A 25,782-nucleotide genomic window follows, 5' to 3' on the forward strand; every position below is an offset into this window, starting at 1 on the left:
TAATATGAATCACATGATTTTCATGTGGATCACGTTATTAGTAACGTAGTATATAATCTTTCCTTAGCCCACTGTGTGAACTTGCGCATTCCTTATAGAGCCATTACTCAGTGGATTTTAATGATATTTCGTATTTTTCTATAAACAAGATTCAATTAAAAGAATAAATAAAAATACAATATTTTTTTCAGTTGTATATTTAACTAACAAATTACAAGGATTAATAATTGACAATTTAATAAAGTTATAGGTATTTTGAGACAATCTAATACTATTCTTAAGGTACATACACATACTACGTAATTAAAAGGAACAATAAATGAGTGAAATATAGAAACATGATTAAATTTTTTAAGTAAATAAAATCAAGTCTTATTTTTTTGGGAATACATCATCCAGATCATCTATAGTAGACTCATTGTTGCTGTAAAAAAAGAAAAAGAAAGATTTAGAAACATACTAACCTCCCTGCGCAGCTTTAACTTGGAAGTTTACATATTTATCGTAACAAAAAGGACAAAGTACACCGTTATTTCAAAATACAATAATTTAAGAAAAGTAGTATTTTAGTTTCCTTCTTTTCTTTTCATCGCACAATGGACATAAATTCATCAGAGTTAGTCTTTTTCGATAATCTGAAATGTTGGAAAAAGCAAGTTAAAAATTGTGACTTAATATTAATTTGAGCTCTTCTATGTCTTATTAGAACAAGAAAACATTATAAAATCAGATCAAAATACAAAAGTATTTCTACTTTTGATTTAATAGTGAATAACTTTTTAAAAAAATAAAACCGACTTCAAATGCGTGAACACAAAAAAAAACTAAAAATTAAAAATATTGCGTATAAAAAAGTTCATCCCCAATTTTCCACCCTTGGGGGTGAAATATTTTCTTCAAATTCGCATGAAACCACCCTTTTGATAATACCTATTCAACAAAAAAATAATCGTTCAAATTGATTTATAATCGGCGGAGATATTGCGTATAAAAAAGTTCATCCCCAATTTTCCACCCTTGGGGGTTGTTTTTTCTATTATTAAATTTAAATGGGACCACCCTTGAGGTATTACCTATACGCCGAAAAAAGATTTGTTCAAATCGGTTCATAATTGGCGGAGTTATCGCGTAACAAACATAGAAAAAAAAAAAAACATACGGGTCGAATTGAGAACCTCCTCCTTTTTTGAAGTCGGTTGAAAAATCCTGGAAGATTTTTCATTAAGCTAATCTTTGCAATTTTTTACGCAGAGAATAGCTTCGGGCAGAGTTACTTAGTCATAACCTCGGGCTTATAATCGTAATTAGGATCTCTTTTGGACCTTTCCATGTAGGGCAGCCCGTGACCGCCTCTCGACGAGTACACCTCCAGAAGAGGCCGCGTCATCAGGTCTTGCTTGAACTTCTTCAGGAAATACACCCAGCATTTCATCTCTTTCACTTCGGGAACCTCACTGAAAAGGTTTTTTTTTTAATGTTGTAAGGTAAAAAAATATCATGTCTTCATCATCTATACTAATATTATAAATGCGAAAGTAACTCTGTCTGTCTGTCTCACTTTCACGTCTAAACCACTGAACCAATTTTGATGATATTTGGCATAGAGATAGTTTGAGTCTCAGGAAAGGACATAGGATAGTTTTTATAACAGGGACGCGCGAGACAGTGTTTCTGTGACAGACAAAATTCCACTCAGGCGAAGCCGCGGGCGGAAAGCTAGTATTATTATATTTACTGTATAACTCGAATTGAGAACCTGCTCCTTTTTTTAAGTCGGTTAAAATACCATAGTAAAATAACTCACCCTTTCCCCACCACAGTGATATCATCTAGTTCTCTAACGTAGTACGAAGGATGATCTTCCAAAATATCCAACTTGCTAAGCATGTCGTCATCTACTTGGTAGATTTCTCCTATAAAATAAAAATAAAGTTAAATATTCAAAGGTCAAATATAATAAAGAATTTAACACAATGATCTGCATATAAAATGTCACTTGATATTTCATGTGATATTTATGCCATTTCATTACTTACAAACAACACTATTTAATTTTTAATTATGTACTTGAACTTTATATAGTTATAGAGTCCAATACAAACTATTTTTAGCCTTTGTATTTTAATTAAAAAACAAAATAAGTACCTACATAAGTTACAAAACGAAAGTTTTATACTAGTTTTTATCATACCAGTCAAATATATAAAAATTAACATTAAAAAGTAACTCTCTATCTTAATAATAAACTCATATAAATAAGATAAATATCAAGTTATCAAGATAATGTACAATAATAAGATATGAGGATCATGTTATTTGTCACCACTAAGCCAACATCATTGTATGTTTAGGTACTAAATAGCTAAACTTTCATGCAAAGATGCAAATAAAACAATCAAAAAGTATAAACACATAAATAGGTACCTCGGACATTGTGTCCATCTCCAGGGCTATACAGCAGGAACGGAATGTTGTACCGAGTTGCAATAATCAACGGATACTTGGTTTTGGTCACTCCGTCTGCTACATACTTGCCGTAGCCGTTCTCACGGTTCGCAAGCCAGTGGTGGTTGGGCTCGTTACGTTTCAGTGTTCCGTAAACAAACACTTTGTGGTTCATCTGGAATTTATAGAAAGAACTTTTTTTCAGGTATTTAACATTTGTCATAGTTTAGATAATTTTATAACTCTTTACTTAGACTGGGTTGCACCATCTTACTTTAACTTTAGCAAACATCAAAAATCTGTCAAACTCCATACAAAAAGCACCGGTTATCGTTATAGTTACAGTTAAAGTTAGGTGGTGCAACTCAGCTTTAGTGTATACCATACAAAACTGACAAATAAAAGAAATTAGAAGTTCAAAGCTTCAAAGTTAGACAATGAAATATTGTGATGTGATTGAACCGAGTATAAAATACATGTATAATATAATTTGTAATGTAGCTTTTAGAAATTGGATAGAATAGTTTGTTATTATAGGTTGGTACACAAAGAAAAGTATACTTGAAATGGAATTTTATTGGAAAACAGTTGGTTGAACTGGAAAAGAATTAAACCAAGCATACGCACCTTTGTGAAATGGTCACCTTGATCTTGATTATTTAAACTTAAGCTAAGGCTAAAATAAGCTAACAAAGTAAAAACTAAACTACCAAAAAACAAGCCCAGTGAAGGAAATGACATTTTCGATGGAACTAAAATACTTTTTATAGCAAATAGTTATCTATGTACAAAGAAAGAGTGATAATAGGGCATTGAACTTACGTTTACGTTTCTAATTAGGTTAAAGGAAAATATTCTTCTTTCGTTGATGAAAAGTCTTGAAATTTTTATCATGAATCTAAAAATAATCACGCATTTTTCAAAACAAAATATTCGAAATTTTCAAATTCTGCGCCGGAAACAATAGGGAAAGTGTCAAATGAACGTCAAATTATTTTTTCCAAAATACGTTTCGTTATACGCATTCGGTTTTATTTACTTTTTGTGACGTATTTTGTGACGACAAACGTTCCAACTCCTTCCAACGTCTGTCTATCTATGTTGCTGTGACCGTGAATGAAAATTAAAAAACAAATCAGTCAGTTGCTATTTCTGCAAGTGGAAGGAGGTTTTTGCCGGCGCGTCGCAAAAATCAAGTTTATTTTGTGGTTTTATCAAGCAGAGATGTGTTTCGTAATCGAACTGTGAATTTGTGTTGATTACACATACTAAATTTAACTTTATCTAATTAGTTTCCGCGTTTTTTTGCAATTTATTCCAAAATGAGGTTGGCAGGGGCCATTTTCAGCAATGTGACCAAAATGCTGGACTTTTATTCCCAATTTAATCCTTCGCCGCTCTCTATAAAGCAGTTTATAGATTTTGGTAAGTTTCTATCTATTTTATTTAAGCTAAGTTTTATTTTATGATGTGTTTTTATGGCGCAAAATACAGGTCATTTTCAAGGTCGTCGGTCATTGAAAATTATTGTTTTTGTGGTCTATCACATAATTACAGTTTTTTGCTATATACATACTTAGCAGCTGCCTTAAATGTTGCTTATAATTTAAGCCGGAGTTTTCTAGAAACATGTAGGTACTCATATTGGAAAAAACAACAAAGATACCTAACTCTTATTTCAGTCGTGCGTGTACACGACGTTAAATATTTAATTACGCCTATTAAAACGTTGCTATCGGCACAACAAAATAGCGTCCTTATTGCACTAGTTTTTGCTTTATTTACAAAATTATTTTTTTTCTATCACTGAATACCTAATTACATAATCTGCTATCAATATCCATTTGAGTAACTAAATCTTTAGTTCAACAGTAAACATTTGTTTGTATGAATGATTGGCTTATAAGAGCTTGTACCCAGAGCCATAAACTCCATGTTAAAAAAAACACTAGAATTTATATTAGAATACTGAAATGTTCACGAATATGCGATTATTTAAAGGCATTTCTCTAACTCTAGGTTGCACTATAGAATTACAGTTATGAGTTTCTCTAATGTGTTTATTTTAAATAAGAGATTCAAAAAATTATTTTAAAAGACAGTGATCATCATAAAAAATGATTTTAACTAATTTATTGTAAGGTTTTGTAACAAAATTATAACGGGCATTAGTAAAGACAATAAATAAAATGTTGTTTTAGTGTACTGGTACTGAGTGACATACTACCGACTTGAATGCATTTGTGTACACATTGTTCAAATTGGGTCATTGAATTGATTTTACTTGATAATGTTTATACAGCTTGTTTTACACACCAACTGTTTCAACTGTAATTTTTGAAACAACACACCATATGGGAATTTAGTTTGGAATTTAATTTTTGGCATAAGAATCAAAAAACTTTACTTTTGTTGTTCCAAAGTTGGCACAACTAATTAAAAGACAAAATATTAATTAAATTCTACAAAAAGTTCCTATTTTCAGTAGTTATTAAATATTAGCTTACCTGATGTTGTTTTCCAGGATTTTCTCAAGCCTTAAGATCGTTTGTAATGTTTTCAATTTTCTAATAATTGCATCATGATTTGAAATAATAAAACTCATTCCAATTCATTTAATAAGTTTCTAATGGAACTAAAATCTAACTTCCAACAAAAAACAAATTAATTTCAAAATGAAATTATTTATTTGTTCAAGAACATGGTGTAAGAGATGATCTATCTATCACAAATGTAATTTTCTGTCTATTTAATAAAAAAATATCATAAATCTGTACAGGATTGTCTGGAAAAAATCATTTTCTATCGATAAAACCAAAATTGCATCATTTTAACTCTGTATCTCTTGTGATTGTCTATTTTCTAATAAAGAGTAAATAACTAGATGTATCTAATGTGAAACATGATTCAAAACTTCACGTAACACATCTGCAACGTAACAATATCTTCTCAACCGGTCTAACAAGTTCTAGAATATTGCAATAATGCAAGTACGTCCGTAATCCTGTATGTGTCATGCGTATCACGTTACTGTGGCAACAATGCCCTCATTCGCAGCAATAAATTTGTACTTTAGTACTTGTTACTTGATAATATGAGCTCGGAGTAAAAACCAATTAGTTTTGTTGTAATTTATTAAGTAGGTATTTGGGTTAACAAGTGGGTTAGTTATTGGTCGTCGTTACTGCCAATTTGATTATCTAATCTGATGACACTAATAACGAAATTCTAAAGTCTGTGATGTTTGTACTTTTGAAGTAAAAACTACCGAAAAAAGTAAAATTTTGAGAATTTTTTTAATGTTTATTGTTCGAAATGCTTTCGGGCGAAACCGCATACTAATTTCAATTTTCTTAAATAAGGCCATAAGGTTCATTTCACTACATTCCCATCCCACTGCTTGAAAAGTATTTTAAGTAAGTAGCTCAAATATTATGTGAACACGTCACTTGAATTACAATATCATCAAGTAGGTTTTTAACAACCTTGATGTCTAAAGGGCACCCTAAATCTTAGTTTACATACAAAGCCACCCCAACCGAGCGAACGTCATTCAGTAGGTTGACCATTAGTCCTATATTTCAAGGACAGTCCATCCATTGCTTGGTTCTACACCAAAATCCAGAATAATGTTCAGCAATTTTTACCCGACTGCGCTAGAAGGAGGGTTATTCTCCAACTGCTACTATCAAACCAACTTTGTTGTTGGTCTTTGCATTTAGGCGAAATTTTGCCGGAAGACGTAGTGTGAGCAGGCCCCACTAGGTGGACCGACGATCTGGTGAAGGTTGCGGGAGATGCCTGGATGCGGGCGGCATAGGACCAGTCTTTGTTGGAACCCTTTTTTTTTACCCAGGAAAATGGCTTATCCATACCTACCACCGGGGGACGGCAGGTTATATGGGGCTCGAACCCACTAAAAACCTGGGCTGTTCCCTCTGCCGCATAGTGGTCGGCGCCTTGGGTACTAGAAAGGACCAAGGCGCCTTCCGCGGACGTCCCGCCCTACACGGCGGGACCCACCTAGTGGGGGGCCGACAGGATTAGCCGGGACCACGAGGCCAATCCCGTCCGACCACGAAGCCAATCCCGTCCGTTTGTGGGAACCCTTGGGGGAGGCCTTTGTCACGTCATTTGCCTGAATCGTACGAACGAACATTACGATAAAAAAGAGCGATACTAAATAATTATTTTGGCAACCAAATCACCGTAACCTGAACTGAGTTTTTAGATCCCACTAGCTAAATCTGAACGTATTAGTTTTACAGCAACTACAGTCTTAATAAAAGTTACGAGCTAACCCGTATTCACGAGCGATGCTTGCTTAAGTGAAGCGGCAAATCGAACGCAGAGCGTTGAATAGAGCTCTGTGATTGATTCGTGTGTGATCCACGCGCACTGTGGGACCTCATAGTAATGTTTGTGAATACGGGCGTAAGATTCCCACATACTGCAGTCTCTACAAAAGTGACGAGTAGAGAAATGTCCGCATCTTTCAGCCTAACATGGTGTCAGCAAATCACAGCTAGATCTACGGTCTAGGTCAATGCTAACTGACTGCACCCGGCTAAAAATAGACAACACGCTTCCTGCACTAGTCTGTAGTCTATGCCTTTATGGGCTAGCTCGTTTGATGTTTCCGGAACTTCTGATGACGTTTTGAAAGTTTAAAATGTCGTCGTTTCCCGTAATTTTGAAATGAAATAGACGTCACTCCAAATTCAAAATATCTGTGGGTCTAGACAAAGTGCAAATTATAATCGCAAACCAGTCGAAAAGTGGTCGAAAAGCCCCTTTTTTGTATGGAGTTTTGACGGATTCGATTTTCGATTCGATCAAAAAGTGCGTTTTGTCTAAGGGGGCTGTTTTGTCTGTAATTTGTGAATGTTTTTTTCGTTGCGGGTCCAACGACAGTTTAACTTTCCCCCGGGACAAACTTGCTTCACTAGTTGGGTTTTTATTGGCAGTCAAGCTGTAGATCCTGGCACAGGAGTTGCAGCGGTAGAAACGAGAGGTGGAAATAGTCCCTTTTACCTAAATAATAATGCAGATTCTTCTTGATCTTGATCTGTAAAAATATCTAAAATATTTAATATTCTTTATAATCTGAGAATCTCGTAAATGTAGTATCGACAAGAATGTAGTGCGCGGTTAATGCCAAGTCTTGACGTAAACGCAAATTTTCCTATCGTTACGTCCAAATAGAAATTTTATATTCTAGCTTTCCGCCCGCGGCTTCGCCCGCATGGAATTTTGTCTGTCACAGAAAAACTTTACCGCGCGCGTCCCTGTTTCAAAAACCGGGATAAAAACTATCCTATGTCCTTTCCCGGGACTCAAACTATCTCCATACCAAATTTCATCAAAATCGGTTCAGTGGTTTAAGCGTGAAAGCGAGACAGACAGACAGAGTTACGTTCGCATTTATAATATTAGTATAGAAGTAAAAATAACTTTAATATAATTTTAGCGTATGCCAGTATAAATAAATATCCTGTCCAGAGTTGAAATCTAGCATCTGTAACAGATTTTGGAAAATCCACCATAACAGTTATGGTGGATTTTCCAAAAAACTTTGGATCCATTCAACTGGTACGGTTTCTCTCTCTCTCTTTCTCTGCTGATCCAAGCTTCTGCTATGAAATCAGAATGGATTTCCCTTGAAAACCTTTTGGCATTGGGTTTTCAAGAACCTGTCATTGTATTTTTTCTTTTTGTATAGTTTTAGCGGTCTTTCTCTCTGTCTCTCACTCTCATGTTCACGTAGGAAGAAATTCGTGGCTTTCTCTTATCTATTTTCTTGTGAAGTATAAGATTAGATAACAAACCTTGAAATATTCTGTTGACTTTTGACCTACTTATGTTGATGATATATCCGTATAATATCTGACGATCGAACGCCGAGGCAAACCGCACATTAATCGACCCTATGCTATGATGTTGAAATAATTAATGTAGTAAACAATCACGGCCCGTAAAAGCAATAACCTATGTGCCATGTCGCACTTTCCCCAAAGCTTTTGTATAATAAATACCTTTCAATAGTAATTGGGCTCCTAATACTGTAGTTCCAACTTTGACAAACGTACGAAAGTTATCAGCTCATCGTCATCATTTCAGCTACATGACGTCCACTGCTGAACATAGGCCTCCCCAAAGATTTCGACATCGTCCGGTTGGTAGCGGCCTGCATCCAGCGCCTTCCTGCTACCTTTATGAAGTCGTGGGCCCAACGTGGCCTCCACTCCAGAACCTTGCTGCCCCATCAGTTATCTGAATTAATGGCTGAATTCGAGGTTTTTTGAAATATAAATCAGTCCACCTCTTACGATTCTTGAGATATAGTCCCTGAAAGCCAGACAAATGGACAAACAGCAAAAACAATTTAGGTTAGCAATAAAAATTTTCTTTCATCAGCATCTTGTATATCTATTTATCTTGGATACTACAAAGATATAGTTTGCAAACTATCGTTTAATTAGTATTTAAGACGTTTTATTCGCTGCTGTACGTTTCCATTTTGTAATGAGGATTTTGGCGAAAGGCCAGAGTCCAAACGTTAGTTTGCAAGCATTAAGTTGCTTACTTTGGGGCTAGCTGGCGATGTGTGAAATTGTCTAAAGATTTATATTATATTTATTTATATTATATTATTATATTATATTGTTGTAGCCTAGGTTACCACCGGTGTGTTGGAAGAACTATTTATGTTTTATTACTAACAAGTTTTAGTGCTTTGGAATGGAATAGTTGCAGTACTGTGGCATGTGGTTCTACTTATTTTGCGTGTAGAATATTTTCCGTATAATATCTTCATACCATATGAATTGTAAATGTTGTCTCTTATCGAATTATGGCTCGAAACTTTTTTTTTTCGTCAGAAAAAGCAGTGGGTTATGTGAGGCTCTCCTTGCCAGATGGGCAGGGCCTACTCACTAAAACCTGACGTTGTCTTCCCAAATTCTTTGGGACGGAACTGCGGGCTAGACGGCCTAGACATTCTTTCTTCTACCACTAGCAAGCTACCACCAGCTTTCCTAAGTCTGTTGGCATAACAACAATGTTTACAGCATTATTGTGTTCCGGCAGTTGTAAGATAGCCAGTTCCTCTGTGGTTGATTCCGGGTGAAGCTCGCTTCGTTCGGCCTAATCATTTTCCATCAAGTGAAATGCAGGCCAAGAGCTTCCTCTTATTAAAAAACTTAATAAAGGTCACTGTCGTGGACTCTGAAATATTTTGCGTGACGCCGCGATGAAAGTCTGCTAGCAGCTGGCTCCAAGCCAACGTTTCCCGTGTGTCAACATCGGATTAATGAAAGTTCTTTTATAGGTTATTGACTAGACGTTATATTAAGCTAGATATTGGTTTAGTCTCCAACCCGTTTGGCCAAAGGGAGGAGTGCAGGCTTAATCCTTCATCATCATCATTTCAGGCACAGGACGTCCACTGCTGAACATAGGCCTTCGCCAATGATTTCCACGTCTCCCGGTTGGTAGCAGCTTGCATCCAGCGCCTTCTTGCTACCTTTATGAGGTCGGCACCTTATGGACACACCTCCCACTAAGTGACGATCTGGTAAAGGTCACGGAAAGCACCTGGATGCGGGCAGCTCAGGACCGTTCGTTGTAGAAATCCTTGGGGGAGTGCCCTGTCCAGCAGTGACAAACGAAAGAACGAAAATAGAGAGTAAGTTCCTACAGTGGAGACTAAATGATCTGATGATGATAATGAAGTAGACCTCTGAGAGTTTTGTTTATAAGTCCCCTCGCACGTGTTTCACCACGTCAATGGATATCGTCACTCGTAATCTGTATTTGATAACAATAATCGTTTTAAGGTCATCGGTTCGCGAATTTTGATGATTTCAAAGATACTATCATGTTCTTATCTACCTTGAATTGCGCATTTATAGTAGTAACCTTATCATTGACATTGACATCTAAATCTATACTAATATTAATAAGCTGAAGAGTTTGTTTGTTTGAACGCGCTAATCTCAGGAACTACTGGTCCGATTTGAAAATTTATATTTGTTTTGGATAGCCCATTTATCGGGAAAGACTTTGGGCTATATAAAATCATCGTACAGCCAATAGGGGCGGAGCTGTAAAGAAAAATGTTGCAAAAACGCGAAATATTCAAACTATTTTCACGTGTACGAATTCGCGGGCACAGCTAGGTCGTTGATGTTGATCGAAGTGGACTTTGTGCTTTTGTATCTCGTGATTGTGTTGTTTTTAGATAAAATTCAGAATGTTTTTTTAAGCTGGCACTCTTCTGGGAATTCACACATGCATATTTTTAACTTTACATTTCTATTATTAATGAAGTTTTGCATACGTAATTACTGGCAATACTGACATTTTACTAAACGCTTAGGCTGAGTTGCACACTACACTAATTTTGACCGTAACTGTGACGATAACCGATGTTTTTTGTATGAAGTTTGATAGATTTTTGACGTTTGTTTAAATTAAAGTAAAATGGTGTGCAACCTAGACAAAATGAAACTATCACTCATTGTTTTGATGCTAGTCTGCGATACTGGTTCGATCTTCTTGCAACGAACACTTTAGAGGAATCTTCCTGGTCCTTCGAGCCGGATATTCCAGTAGTTCGTTTTAGCCGAATGACGTCCACTTCTGGACAAAGACATTTTGTAAACATTATGGAAGCAATAAACTATTGAGTATTAAGGCCTCCCCCAAGGATTTACCGATCTTAAAAGCGCCATTTTTGAAGATTTTCAGATAGTTTAAAAATAACTGTTTTGTCTGCTCTACTACAAAGGCTGAGACCACCTTATAGTGTTAAAAATAGCTTTAATAATTTATGAAATGTCTCGTATACATGCAAGTATGACGCACTATTATTTACGGAAGTAGGTAACCTTTTTTGTGGCTAGTGTGTCTTCAACAAAGACAATTGTTTATTTTTAAGATAAAGAAGTTAGGTAATGCGTGTATTAAAGATTTTCTTTGTGTCAAACTGAGTAACTCTCATTGAATATGCCTAAAGCCCGGTCCGTGAGCACGTAGAATTTTGTCCAATGACCCCAAGCCTATTTCTTTGTGTCAGTGAACATTTTCATTCAAACAAAACTGTGCATTGAATATGCCTACTCTCATTCACATTTACATACATACAATAAACATAAGGATAGCTGTTTAAAACAGCTTGAAATTAATATTCAGAATTCAGATATTATTTATTTTGTAATGCAGAAAAAGTATGGCTATTGCTGGTATAAGTGACTTATTTAATAATAATAACTACGGAACCCTAAAAAGCATAAGCTGCCTTTATGGCCCCATACCTAAAGAACTCTTCTTCTTCTTCTTTTCCCAAGCCCTTTTCCCATTTGGGGTCGGCTCTCCATGTTTTGAAGCCCTATACCTAAAGTACATTTGTAATAAATAGGGGATAGAGAATGGTGTATACTATCTATTTGTTCGTTCGTTCGTTCGTTTCAGCCGAAAGACGTCCACTGCTGGACAAACTTAAAAAGTAAAATTAATTAAATCCAACAACACTTTCTAAAGAAACCCCTTGCTATTCGCGAATTTAAGAAAAACACGTCACATAAAGATTTTTATCTACATTCGTATGTAAACATCCATCAAAACTTGCGTAAATAGAACTCTGTTTAATTCTTCGGTCCAAAGTCCAAGAGCTCACCTGCGTAGGTGTACATATTTCTGTTTACTAGAAACCGTATTATTTCGGTTGCGTACGTCGGGATATGAAATTATTTTGGAAACATCATCAGGTCATTTACGGGACTATTCCCACCTCTCGTTCCCACCGCTGCGACTCCTGTGTAGCCAGGATCTACAGCTTGACCGCCAACAACCCAACCAGTGAAGTTCAAGTTTGTCCCGGGGGAAAGTTGAACTGTCATTGGACCTGCAACGAAATTAATCAGAAGACATTTAGTCATCGTCATCATTTCAGCCAAAGGAAGGACATCCACTGCTGAACAGGCCTGCCCCAATGATTTTCAGATCAGCTGATTTGTAGTGGCCTGCATCCAGCGCCTTCCTCCTGCCTGCTACCTTTCATCATCATCATCATTTCAGCCATAGGACGTCCTCTGCTGAACATAGGCCTCCCCCAATGATTTTCCGACTGACCGGTTGCTAGCCGGCCTGCATTCAGCGCGTGCTACCTTCATGAGGTCATCGGTTCACCTTATGTGTGCTATATTGTTTTGAGTAACATTATGTGCTAAAGTACAAAACATACACCAGATGCGTAGTAGCGTTACTGACATCACAATTCAAGTTATGTTTATTAAAACGTAACTGCGCTTACGCATATCCTATAGTTAAAACGTAAAGTTGTTTTGCAATTAATTACGCTGGAAATAATGATTACTTGTTCTAGTAGTTACTAGAGTTTACATCTATAGTTTATTTATTCTATCACGTAGGTTTGTAACTAATAGAGTCAAAAGTTGAAAGACGGTTAGCCTTTATAAATTAAGACAAATATGAAGTCCTGGATTTGATTCCCAGATGGTTCACATAAAATCTAATATTACTTTGTATTCGATTACAGTAAATGTAGTACGAAATTGCAGGCTTGAATCATCTGTCCGAAACTGTGACTGTCCGAATTAGCGGAAATCTACTTTTAGATTTCCAATGTGCTGAACTGACTGATGCAGCTTTATATGGATAGTCAGCGTCAAACAATTCGTGACACCCAAAGTGACCAAAAAGCTTTTTTTTATCCACGACGTGGAAGCTCTTGGCCTGTATCTCACCTGATGGTAAGTGATGATCAGGCCGAAGGTGGAAGCGAGCTTCACCCGGAATCCTTAGCTTCTATCAGGGAAGTCGAACTTCGATGCTCTTCTGATTGATTTCGTTGCGGGTCCAATGACAGTTTAACTTTCCCCCGGGACAAACTTGACCTCCACTGGTTGGGTTATAGGCGGTTAAGCTGTAGATCCTGACAACACAGGAGTTGCAGCGGTGGGAATGAGAAGTGTCACTGGTGACGCTCTTCAAGATGGTTCCTACAGAATACCAGCATCATGTTCTGTAGACCATGATACACGGCTGAGTAGGTGCCATTTTGGTTCAATAAATGGTGTCAATTTTTTTTACTCAGAAAACAAACAGCTTACAAATACATAAATTGCATAGATACAGTGTAATTGGTAAGTCTATAGTTTTCACCTCTTTATACTGTGTTAAACCATAGTTAAACCAAATAAATCATTTTTCTTTCTTTCTTTCAAATGGGAATAGTCCCGTAGCCGCTAAGCCTATAAGCTGGTTAATATAAAAATGGCAGCAACAAACAGCTCATTCCTTCGCCTTTATGGCCGTACATAAACTGCCCATCTAATCTTATTAGACGCATTCATGTATAATCGATAAGAATATGCGGGGAAGGTGAACTCCACCTTATGTGTTAGCTGAGAAGACTTATGATCCCGTGCTTTGGTGGTATTATTGAGCCATATTATAATACACCTTTTTATGCATAACAAGGCAGGTATTTGATCACAATCGCATCTATGGTGGATCATAAAATCTGACAACAGAGGTGTGATATTAATTGTCAAAGGCCTCATGATAGATAGAATGGATTTAGAATCGGTTAATGGCTTGTTGGTTACTAAAATTAGAGAAGAAGTGTCTCCCAATATTCCTGTAGCTGTCGTAATAGTTGACAAAGGGACAAAAATGCGAAGACCAGGCTGTCAGGCATCAAAAGAAGAAATATGTGGACATCAGGCCTCCCGAACCCGTCTGGCCAGCGTAGGGAGTGTAGGCCAAACCTCCATCTGCCTCTATCAATTTTCTGACTTCACCATGGTACCTACCATTTATATGCCCATGTTAACATGGGCTAGTGTCGGCTCATATACCCATTTACCTAACACCCTGTAGAGAGGGACGTGCTCCTGCAGTGGAAACTGAAGGACCGGGTGATGATGATGATTTAATAATAGAAGTGAAACTGTGTGTACGTTGTCATAAACTGCGTATTGCTATTTGTAATGCAAATTAATATGCCACGTTTCTTGTTAACATCTTCCGTTTTCGTTAACGGATGTCATATACATATTTACTAATTGTATATCATGTAAACAATATGAAAATTACGAGATGTATAAGTCAGTACCGCTGCCCTAAGATGTTTTTATATGATATGTCATTGCCGCTGCCATGCTTTTTGAACCGCAGTTTTTATACAACCCGGTGGAGTTAAATGCGCTAATTATTATTACTGACGGGATTGCTACCATGTACCTTAATTTTTAGTTTCCGATATTTCGGCACTGTTATTTATAATAATACTGTTGTAATAATAATTATGATAGTGACCATGAAAGTTTAAAACAATATAGAGTTAACTGCGCCTCGCTGGAATGCGACTGTCCCTCGCACTCATCCGCACATCTCCCCGCTTTCGCCCCGTTCGTACCAGAGCGGCGATGTGACGTCACGGCCGCCAGTTGCGCAGTCAACTCGACCGATTTTGTACATGTCTTTTCATACTAGAGATAAAACCATTTTTGACTGTGGTTCCTTCTCAGTATAGTATTATCACTCTTAATCTTCCCGTAGAGTTCGTAAGAGGCGTTCGTTCGTTTCAGCCAAATGACGTCCACTGCTGGACAAAGGCCTCCCCCAAGGATTTCCACAACGACCGGTCCTGCGCTGCCCGCATCCAGATACTTACCGTGTCTTTCATCAGATCGTCGGTTCACCTAGGGGGGGCCTGCCCACTACGTCTTACGTAAGAAGCAACTAAGGGATTAATATGCGAACTTCAGGCATCGCCAACCCGTCTGGCCAGAATGGGGATGCCCTTTCCATTTAATAAATTAAAGAGAATCGTGTTCCTGTAGTAGAGGAGACTAAACGCCTTGATGATTATGAATATTATGATGTTTTTACACGTGAAAAATCACATAATTATGTAGGTATTTGGTATTATGACTCCAAATCAAGACCTCACATATTTATGTTTGTATACAAACAAAACCGGTTCACATTATGTAGGTATATTTTCGCAAGGCTGTTACGTTCATGGCCGACCGGCCAATGTATAACATCTGGTTTGCAAACTAAATCATTCGCTGACTTGTTTTATATGTTTCTTTATAGCTTTTGCCCGCGACTTCGCCCACGTGTATTTTGGTCTGTCACAGAGATTATTGCACATGTGTCCCTCTTTGCAATGGAGGGAAGTCGAACCTTAACGTCGAACTCCTATGTTCTTCTGATTAATTTCGTTGCGGGTCCAATGTGTGAAACCACGTGAAATGTTAATAAAATGTCTTTATTAACATTCTTATCTGAACGTTAGCGAATGTGTTACGTATTTTGCTATCGCAGAACGAAAACAATTTGATATGCTCGGTTAGTATGGAAATCTAGATGTTATCACGGGGTCTTGGGTAAGACGATAAATATTACTTTGACTTGGATATATTTTATCATATCAGCTAACGGGACTCTTCCCACCTCTCGTTCCCACCGCTGAAACTCCTGTGTAGCCAGGATCTGCAGCTTGACCGCCAATAAAACCCAACCAGTGAAGGTCAAGTTTGTCCCGGGAGAAAGTTAAACTGTCATTGGACCCTCAACGAAATTAATCAGAAGAACATAGGAGTTCGAAGTTAATGTTCGACTTCCCTCCGTTGCAAAGAGAGACACAATATGTGTTAAACTGTCATTGGACCCGCAACGAAATTCATCAGAAGAACATAGGAGTTCGAAGTTAATGTTCGACTTCTTTCCAGTGTAAAGCGGGTGACAGGTGACAACACACACTTTGTTGAGGGGGGTTGATTCGTTTTATCTCTTAGTACTTCTGCCTTAACACTGATCTTCTTTTTAAATGATGATCTATTCTCTATAAGCTTATAATAATAAATAATAATAATAATATCCTTGGACATTTTACACTGCGCCTCTAGTCCCAAACTAAGCAAAGCTTGTACTATGGGTACTAGACGACGGGATAAACATAATTATATACTTTTTTTTTTTGTAAATATACATACATATTATACATAGAAAACACCCAGACCCGTCACAGAAATTAAAATTCATCATTTCAATTTCTGCCCGGCCGGGAATCGAACCCAGAACCTCTCGGCATAGTAGTCCGTTCTGAACCACTACACCAAACGGCCGACAAATTATGACGGATATGTTTATAAAGATTTCTGGTAAAAAGTCTATCTATTAACTGATGACGAGTGTTTATTGTTTATCAAAGATAGTGATCATATTCCAAAGTCGATAAAGGTGAGTAAGCAAAATAACTTTATAAAACTTAAACTGTTTTGTAGGAAAAGTACTGGCGTTTGACGTTGAATCGAATCGTCTGATTGTGCATCAGTTGACAGTTGCTGCAGACGAATCATGTTCTAGATGCATCCGTTCTTTTGTGAGCTGGTTGACTTTGTAACCAGTCGTCAGTGTCATTTATCAAAGTAAAATTGTTTGGCAAAGAGAATAAGAGTTGGACAATGAGAATACAGAATTCTCTGGATCTTTTTTAATGTAAGAGGGGGAAAATGGGTTTGTAAAGTCATGTAACTGACTTAGAAGAGTTGCATATATGAGCGATCTAGTTTTATATTTGTGGGCCCTAGAAGCATCGCCTGGAATCCGGGATTTAAGGACCCGTTATCCTAGATTAGATGCACCAGTGTTCAATTTCGAAAACCTACCCGTTCTAACTGAAAAGCCATTTGCCATGCCCATTTTCACCATCAATCCCTAATTTTTAAGTGACCCCTATGGTAACACATAGGCAGGAATTTTGTTTTCACAGGGGTCACTTAAAAATTAGGGATTAATGGTGAAAACGGGCATGAGTCTCTTTAATTGGAGCGTCACACACTGACTGGAAGAAGTAAAAGATATTAAGTTATATCAGTACCCCTCCCCCATGTCTGTTTCATTCTGTATGCTTTCAATTAACACCAGACAGACGCGTGATCTGGCCACTGTGACGTCACCAAGGATGCGTCTGGCAGATGTCAATTGCGCGCGAGTCACGAACTGGGAAGCGCGGGCGCAGTGTGCGAGCGGTCACGTTGTCAAGTTATCAATGACATCAATATGGTAGACAGACATCAATAAGTAGGTTATATTGTCCATAACCGCTGGATTTTCCTGGAAAATAGAGAATAATAATAATAAATAAATAACCATACATTGAAAATATCAAAACCTATCAACAATGGCTAAATGTAATACAGATGGTGAAAGGGACCCACAATTTTCTGATGATTCTAAAGAGTTGGGCCCTGCCTGACCCTAATAGTTTTAAGGATCTTAAAAGAAATTTTCATTCTATCCCTGAAAACACAATGCACGTCGTGTATGTTTTTGGATGCGTATTTATGCAAACGTTGTTTTTTACATGGTCATCATTGTATAATCACCTATAGCTCGGAAACCCCACCCCTTTTTGGAGAAGTTAAAGATGAACCACTCAATTTCTTTCTTATGCTAAGAAATTACACAATAATAAAATGAATTGTATTCAAATTACTGTTAGATTACAGCTAGATTACAACCAAGGTGACTCGATAACTGTGGTAAATAATATCGATAATAAAAACAAGTTATTTATTTACTCGCATGTTATTGTCATGGCTCGACTTAATATCATGTCAATGATATTGTACATAATAATTGTTGTTTTATATATTTTACTATCACTTGTTATCCTGCTCGTGCTCTTGAATAACGTAGAGTTCGTAAATAAGTCATATAAAAGTCATATTATTTGCTGTTAAAAAGGCTTTTAAAAAGCATTTTTATGTCCAATTCAGCGCATACGAGTAGGCGCACACCGTTGATTTTTAGTTGGCCGATAGTTGTGCCCGATTTTAAATTGTATGAAGAATCGGCCAAATCGAATCGGCGTAGTGTGCGCACTCCTCAGATCATAGAAGGGAATAGATGTGAAACGGGGGCGTGGCGCGTGTCTCCGCGATATGCCCAGAAACGAACATCGCCCGCGACGCCAGGTTAGTCGCGATTCAGTCGTACTGAGGAAATGTTCTCCGATATTGTTGGATAATGCGTCGTAACGTGCAATAACATAAGTGAAACGAAGAACTACAGGAACAATGAAGTCATTTACCACATGAAAGTATTGCAAATCCATTGGTATTTTGCTTATAAATAAAAAAACTAAACATTTTTACGAACGAATTCAGTGCCGTGACATTTACTGCGATATCGAAATTAGTGGTGATAAAAATTCAAACAAGTTGTACATTGACGATTTAGTTAGCAACCACTTTATGTCATGCGTAACTACTGCGCAATGTATTTTATTTCTTCCGATATCAACTGACGCGTGAAAATACACAGTACGGCCGCATGTGCCGGTCGTAACATAGTGCAGGGCTCGTGTTCTAATACGGTTTCCTATTATCGATAAATAGAAGTAAATTATTATTTTCTATTTTCTAATTTTGAATGAAAAAATCATGAGTTGCTTGCGATTTTTAAGTTTTTACAAAAACAATAACAATAGTAGAAGGGATTAGTAACTGTCAACTATGTAATTACTATAAGAGCTAGTTGAAAGCCTAATATAGGCATTATTTTTGATAAACATAGGCGGTACGAATTTCGCCATAATTAAAAAGTTAATGCGCGATAGTAGTTAATAATAATTACAGTGATCCTGTTATTATTATTAAAGTAAATAATAATATATTACCAATATTGTAAATACTGGTAAAAATCGCAAGTACCTACCTACTTAATCCATGACTTTTCATACAAACTTTGTCAGTCTATAACTTCTATACTCCATCGATAACGACATTGAGCTTTGGTTGGGGTAAATTAATATAAGGTAACTTCATTTAGTCCCAATAATTGATTCTGAGTTTTTCGTCCATACAAAATGGAACTGACTCCTTTATGCAAAAATCGTTAAAGAACATAGTAATAACGGCCTCTACGTGTTGGATCTGTATCCCCACGCAAGCCTGTAAAGGACCGGGCCACTTTTGACCCGTGAGCTCCAAAACGTATAATAATAAAAAGGTTTTCATACAAGCATATTTTAAAACAATTTCGAGCCTTGCCCCCAGGATTTAAAGTATCGATATCTTATCGACTCCATTTTATCTTTCTTCTCTCTAATTGCTTTTTTCAAAGTGTGCGTCACGTCACGCGGCCATTGATTGGCCATAAGGCACGCCTTCTGGCCAATCACAGCACTTTTAAGCCGGTTGCACATGTTGTCGTAGACTCTCAGTCGCTTTGTTTTTACACAGTTGAATGTGTGTGTGGGAGCTGTGGTGGGGGAAATGTGGGGACACTGGTTCCCGTTGTAGTTACGCGCGACTTCATATCTATTCTCTTTCTATGATCTGAGGCGCACTCCCATGCATGCCCATACTGATCAACTGCCCGACTAAACTATCGGCCGACGAAAAATCAACGGTGTGCGCCTACTCTAAGAGATCAGCCGGGCGGAATCATTCAAATAATTGACAAAGGGTATTATTTGGCGCTCTAGCTGTAAATCCTGGCTACACGCTACACAGGAGTTGCAGCGATGGGAACGAGAGGTGGGAATAGTCCCGTCAGACAGACACGTCATTTTCTTTCTTCATAGTTTAGTAGATAGTAGGTACACATACACGTGTTGTGAAAAATGCTACAGTAAAGTGATAATAAGCAAACAATCATTTCCCAGAGTTGCCATGTGCTAAAAGCCAAGCCTGCCGACTCAAATATTTGCTCTCAGGAAAGACTGATTTAGCCCAATGTTTATTTGTCATGCAACGTCACAATAAGCAGGTGTATGCTAATCATTGTACATGAGTTCTCAGAAATACTTCATACTATTGGAGTACGTTTAACTATTACATACGTATTATCAACACGAAACGTAACGTATTTATTTGGGTTTGATGTAAAAAAGTATATTTGCAGACATTTATAAATCTTTTGGCTCTTAAAGCGCTATATTAAACGTCCCACCAATACAACTTTTGTATCATTTAACCCCACAATAACTGCTTCAAGAGAAGAAGTAGCGAAATAAACTTGTTTATTTACTTTGTTACTATTATCAGTCTCCTTTTGAATAATTTTACAAGGTCTTGCTGCTGGCGTGCACAAAGTAGTTATAGTCCACACATTTTTATCTTTTACTTAGTCATAAAAAAGGAGAATGGGAAAAATTTACATATTATGCATTTACAGTTCTTCTTTGACGTGACGTCACACAGTTAACTTTGTCATCAAACTCGTTCTTGAAAATAAATTGTTAAAGTGTAGTTAGACCGTACTGTTTACAAAAATATTCCGTGAAAGTTTAAATGAATGTAATTCAAATAAGTTACGCTAATAAATTCGTTTGACAATAAGTGAATAACACAGTTTGAGAATCTCAGTGAATCATCTACCGTGCTACAAGCCGGCACGACGCCCATTGCGCCCGACCCGAGAATCAACGCACCTGCGCAAGCGAATCTCACGGTTACGCGCAGCGCAGAAACACCAAAATCGCACGCATCCACCGGGCGCTCGACACTGCTACATCACCGCGCATGCGCCGTATAACTCGCCAAAGAGTAAGAACGCAGAAGGCACATATCTTTTTTACCTCCGAGTTAAGGAGTGATTAATAATGATAAGATATAATTAATTGTGAATTAGTTTGTTTATAAAGAGAAATACAGAGTAAGAATAGAAATTTGATTCAAAATTGTCTGAGCAAAAATGACGCTAAAATGTAAGAAATGTAACAATAAAATCACTAACAAAGATTTTTTGGATTGCTCATCATGTAAGGAACGATTTCACCTTGATTGTGGCAATGTGTCAATGAAAAGATTTCTATTAATGACAACTGAAAATAAAAAATCTTGGAAATGTACACCGTGCGCTAGTATGAAGAATAAGGCAAAAAATATAGTTCACACAGCAAATCAAAATTTTCCATCGTCTAGCAAGAACACTAATATTACTTTACGAAAAAAGCAATCAGATATTGGCTGCATTTAATTTGATTCGACATATAATGACTTGCATGGACCAAAAGATACCCATCACGGTGATATTCATGGATATGAGTAAAGCTTTCGATTTCGTGTGTCACAAACGTCTCCTAGCAAAATTATCCAAATATGGTATACGAGGTCCAGCGTTTGAATTGATAAAATCATACTTGAGTGGCAGAACACAGTGTGTGGAAATCAAAAGGTATTGTTCGCAATCAAAAACAGTTTTGCCATATAGATCTTCTTATGTTAATAATAAATTCGGTGTTCCCCAGGGCAGCATACTGGGGCCACTGCTTTTTTTGCTTTATATTAACGATTTGCCTAAACATGTATCGCAGGAATGCATCTTGTTTGCAGATGACACCACCCTTATTATTGAACGTAAAGACATTGCCACATATAACATTGAGGTGAATAACATATTATCTCAGGCCATAGCATGGCTCAAATGTAATAATTTAAAATTGAACGCTGGCAAAACAAAATACATACAGTTCCGGACAGTAAGAGGTAACTCACAGCCTTTGAATGTTACAGTTAATGATGACCCCATAGAAGAAGTTACACAAATAAAATTCCTAGGTATGAATGTTGATTGCCATTGTAACTGGAAGACTCATATTGATGACCTGTGCACAAGAGTTAACAAATTCGTGTATGCTTTAAGAAGGGTTAGCAGAGTTGTATCTGTAAAATCTGCACTCATGGCTTACAATGGCTACGTTGACTGTATTCTTCGTTACGGTATTATTCTATGGGGAAATTCTGTAGATATCCACAGCATATTCTTGATACAAAAGCGATGTATAAGAGCTATATTTGGCATTAAAAAAACCGATTCCTGTCGGCCATACTTTCAAAAACATAATATTCTTCCTATTCCAAGTTTATATGTATATGAAATTTGTCTATTTGTAACTAAACATAAGTCTCTTTTTGTAAAAAAACAGGAAGCTACTAATAGGAGAATACGATCCCAATATTTGTACAAATTACATAAACCATGTGTAAAACTGTCTGCAGTGTCACGAAATGCCTATATTATGTGTATAGATATCTACAATATATTACCTGATCGCTTTAAAAATGATGAATTAAGTTTAAGTTCGTTTAAGAGGCTCACTAAATTGTGGTTATTGAAACATTGTTTCTATAGTTTGAAAGATTTTATGGAGCATAAGGAATAGTTTTTTAATTTTATTTTAAGAGAAATGTGTATACACCTGTAATGGTAGGATTTGGCGATCTAACTTTATTATTGCAATAACTACTGCAAATGTAATGTACCCAAATTTATGCACAATAAATTATTTGATTTGATTTGATTTGATTTTACATTTTTCTACTATTTCCTGGGTTGCACCATCTTACTTTAACTTAAACAATACGGTTAAAGTAAGGTGGTGCAACTCAGCCTAAGAAAAAAGTCCATCCAGTGTGGCAAATCCTTAAAACCCAAACTGTCAGCCCGTCTAATAATAATAAACAAATGTGCCCCTGGCCGAGAACTATCCCCAAAGGTCGGCGGACGGTACGAAGTCCGCACACGAGAGATGTTGGCATAGTTCTACAAGAAAAAAGTCACAAACCCAAAAAAAACTGACAGCATACTTAGTCTAATAATATAAACAAATGTGCCCTTGGCTGAGCACTATGCACTATCCTCAAAGGTCGGTAGTCGGTCCGAAGTCCGCACACGAGAGGTGTTGGCATAGATCTGCAAGAAAAAAGTCCATCCAGTGTTGCAAATTCTTAAAAAAAGACCAAAAAAAACTGACAGCTATTCTATTAATACTAAACAAATTTGCCCTTGGCCGAGCACTTTTCCCAAAGGTCGGCTGTTGGTCCGAAGTCCACATGAGATGTTGGCATAGTTCTGCAAGAAAAAAGTCCATCCAGTGTTGCAAATTCTTAAAAAAAGATACCAAAAAAAATGACAGCTATTCTAATAATATAAACAAATGTGCCCTTGGCCGCTACTTTCCCCGTCTGTCGGTCCAAAGTCCGACACGAGTTGTTGGCATAGTTCTGCCTCCGAATATACATTATCCAAGTCTATTCGTGGATTGTCAATAGCGATCTTTATTTTGGGAAGAGCTGGCTCATTCCGGAAATATTTCGACTAGATATTGTGCCTTCTCTTTTCCCATTTCATTTGGGGTCAAAGTCAAAATTATTTTATTTGCTTGGTCCTTGGTCTATTAAATCTATCTATCTATGTCAGCCTTTGGGTTCGCCTTCGAACATAGGCCTCCTCTTCAACCCTCCACCGTTTTCTGTCCCTGGCCACACGCATCCAGTTCACTCCAGCCTGCTGCCGGATATCGTCTGTCCATCGTTTAGGCGGTCTTCCCCTGCCGCGGGTGTTGTTGCGGGGTCTCCACTCCAGGGTCTTTCTGGCACAGCGATCCTGGTTCATCCGTGCAATGTGTCCTGCCCATCTCCATTTACGGCTCTCTATCTCTTCCACCACGTCGCTGATCCTCGTCTTTTCTCTGATCCACTCGTTCGGTTCGGTCTATTAAATAGTGATTTTAAATCGTCAAAGAAAGGTTTCCTCGTTCTAAGGCGTCAAGACTGTGTGTGACTGTTTATCTTGGATGGTGGTCTGGTCGTAATTTCGTTTTAAACTCGCCATAACGATAGCCAGTTCCTCCGTGGTTGAGGATTCCGGGTGAAGCTCGCTTCCACCTTCGGCCTGATCGTCACTTACCATCAGGTGAGATACAGGCCAAGAGCTTCCTCGTTGTAGATAAAAAAAAACTATAACCGCCTTTGTGTGCCATATAAAACCACTTATCCCAAATCCAGGAGTTCAAGAGTTTTATGAAAATGTTCTGCTCGGATCGGCTTATTCTAAGTCCGCCTGGCTAGCAACTATCATCTTACCTAAGTCTGTCGCCATAACGACAATGTTAACAGCATTGTTGTGTTCCGGCAGTTGGGGTGTATGGTAGACAGTTCCTCTGTGGTTGAGGATTCTGGGTGAAGCTTAGCTTCGACTTTCGACCTGATCATCACTTTCCATGACGTGAGAAGCAGAGCAAGAGCTTCTCCACGCCGAAATCACTGGATAATAATAATATAATTGGATAAATAAAATGGGGGATATAATTTTTCATACGGTGAATCATACATTTATTGTCTTGTTAGCGATAAGGAAACTCATTATTTTGCCTTTAGTAACGAATGATACAGAAGTGTTTTTGTTGGAAGAAACGCGAGATTTCTGTCACATTTACCAAAATTATAATTATTCCTTGAGCAAATGCCAGTATAACTTTTTTTTATAAGCTACGGGGAACATCGTGAGGAAAATGGACAACGGAACAAAGTATCTGTATCTGAAATTACGTAAATAAAGTAATTTGATTTGATTTGAAAGCTAAAATATCGAAGTAACAGTAATTCTTCACGTATATGTATAAATTAGTATGCATATGAATTTCACGCCTGGCGTACTCAGACGTTCAGGATACAGCGTTTTCCTGTGCATCATCCACGAGTGCTCAGTTCCTGGCTGTTTGCCAGCAGAACACGTGTAACAAAAAACTTACTGAACTTGTACCTTGTGTAGTTGTATTAAGGTGTGTTATTGCAACTAATGTGTTGGGTATTTGATGAGTATTGTACACACGGAAGAGTGCGGTGCGTATAGACCAGGGATGGCGAACCTTGATGTATCAACGTGCCACTTTTCCGAAAAAAATGTTTGATGTAGTCATAGACTTGCCATCAAATAACACCTAATGCTATCAATGTGGGGTATAGTATAGTAAAAGGCGCCACTGGCGAGTGACAGGACCTTACTTTACAGTGGCACTAACTGACGAGGGCAAATACGATAGCCCATCGTCGTTTCAGCCAAATGACGTCCACTGCTGGACAAAGGCCTCCTCCAAGGTTTTCCACAATGCACGGTCTTGCGCTGCCCGCATCCAGGCTCTTCCCGCGACCTTTACCAGATCGTCGATCCACCTAGTAGGAGGCCTGCCTACGCTACGTCTTCCAGCCCGTGGTCGCCACTCGAGAACTTTCCTGCCCCAACGGCAATCGTCTCTACGAGCTATGTGCCCCGCCCACTGCGACTTGATTTTAGCAATTCTGCGAGCTATGTCGGTCACTTTGGTTCGCCATCCCTGGTATAGACTATCATGCAGTGCATAGGTGCCTGGCAAACTGGCAAATTACCTGTTGGAGGTCGAACTATTTCCAGATTTCTAAATATCCTCTCAGGAATGCATTAGTATTAGAAACAAAGTAATATAGTCGAATCTGAAAATTGCTTTCTTCCGTAGTTACTCGTACT

The 25,782-nt window shown here is 37.7% G+C and overlaps 2 protein-coding genes across 5 annotated transcripts in view; one reads left to right on the forward strand and one right to left on the reverse strand.

The window, feature by feature from the left end:
* Positions 1-194: 194 nt before the first annotated feature.
* Positions 195-3,424, reverse strand: LOC135085045 (putative gamma-glutamylcyclotransferase CG2811). 4 transcript variants are annotated; one of them, XM_063979828.1, is made up of 5 exons: positions 3,268-3,424; positions 2,425-2,620; positions 1,805-1,913; positions 1,323-1,454; positions 195-635 (listed from the first exon to the last, which is right to left on the reverse strand). In XM_063979828.1, the coding sequence occupies exons 1-5, from the start codon at positions 3,337-3,339 to the stop codon at positions 587-589; spliced, it is 558 nt and encodes a 185-aa protein (XP_063835898.1). In that variant the 5' UTR covers positions 3,340-3,424; the 3' UTR covers positions 195-586. The 4 variants fall into 4 exon arrangements, with proteins under 4 accessions (XP_063835898.1, XP_063835896.1, XP_063835895.1 ...); XM_063979826.1 differs by having other exon boundaries at positions 197-424; XM_063979825.1 differs by lacking the exon at positions 3,268-3,424 and adding an exon at positions 3,073-3,224 and having other exon boundaries at positions 197-424.
* A 121-nt stretch (positions 3,425-3,545) lies between these two features.
* Positions 3,546-25,782, forward strand: part of LOC135085050 (pyruvate dehydrogenase (acetyl-transferring) kinase, mitochondrial) — a 144,290-nt gene continuing 122,053 nt past the window's right edge. Inside the window, exon 1 of the mRNA XM_063979834.1 lies at positions 3,546-3,870. Within this exon, the coding sequence (XP_063835904.1) occupies positions 3,768-3,870 (103 nt within the window). The 5' untranslated portion in view covers positions 3,546-3,767. The remainder of the gene's footprint in view (positions 3,871-25,782) is intronic.

The sequence above is a fragment of the Ostrinia nubilalis genome, chromosome 27 (assembly GCF_963855985.1).
Source record: "Ostrinia nubilalis chromosome 27, ilOstNubi1.1, whole genome shotgun sequence".
Classification (NCBI taxonomy): Eukaryota; Metazoa; Arthropoda; class Insecta; order Lepidoptera; family Crambidae; genus Ostrinia; species Ostrinia nubilalis.

Bases quoted from the DNA above. Each gene is read 5' to 3' on its own strand.
- LOC135085045 (XM_063979825.1), bottom strand. From the start codon at position 3,186: ATGTCATTTCCTTCACTGGGCTTGTTTTTTGGTAGTTTAGTTTTTACT. The intron at 2,621-3,072 runs GTGCGTATGCTT...TATAAATTCCAG, and splicing joins AAGGTGACCATTTCACAAAG to ATGAACCACAAAGTGTTTGT. The intron at 425-1,322 runs GTCCAAAAGAGA...CTTTTTTTACAG, and splicing joins GGGCTGCCCTACATGGAAAG to CAACAATGAGTCTACTATAG.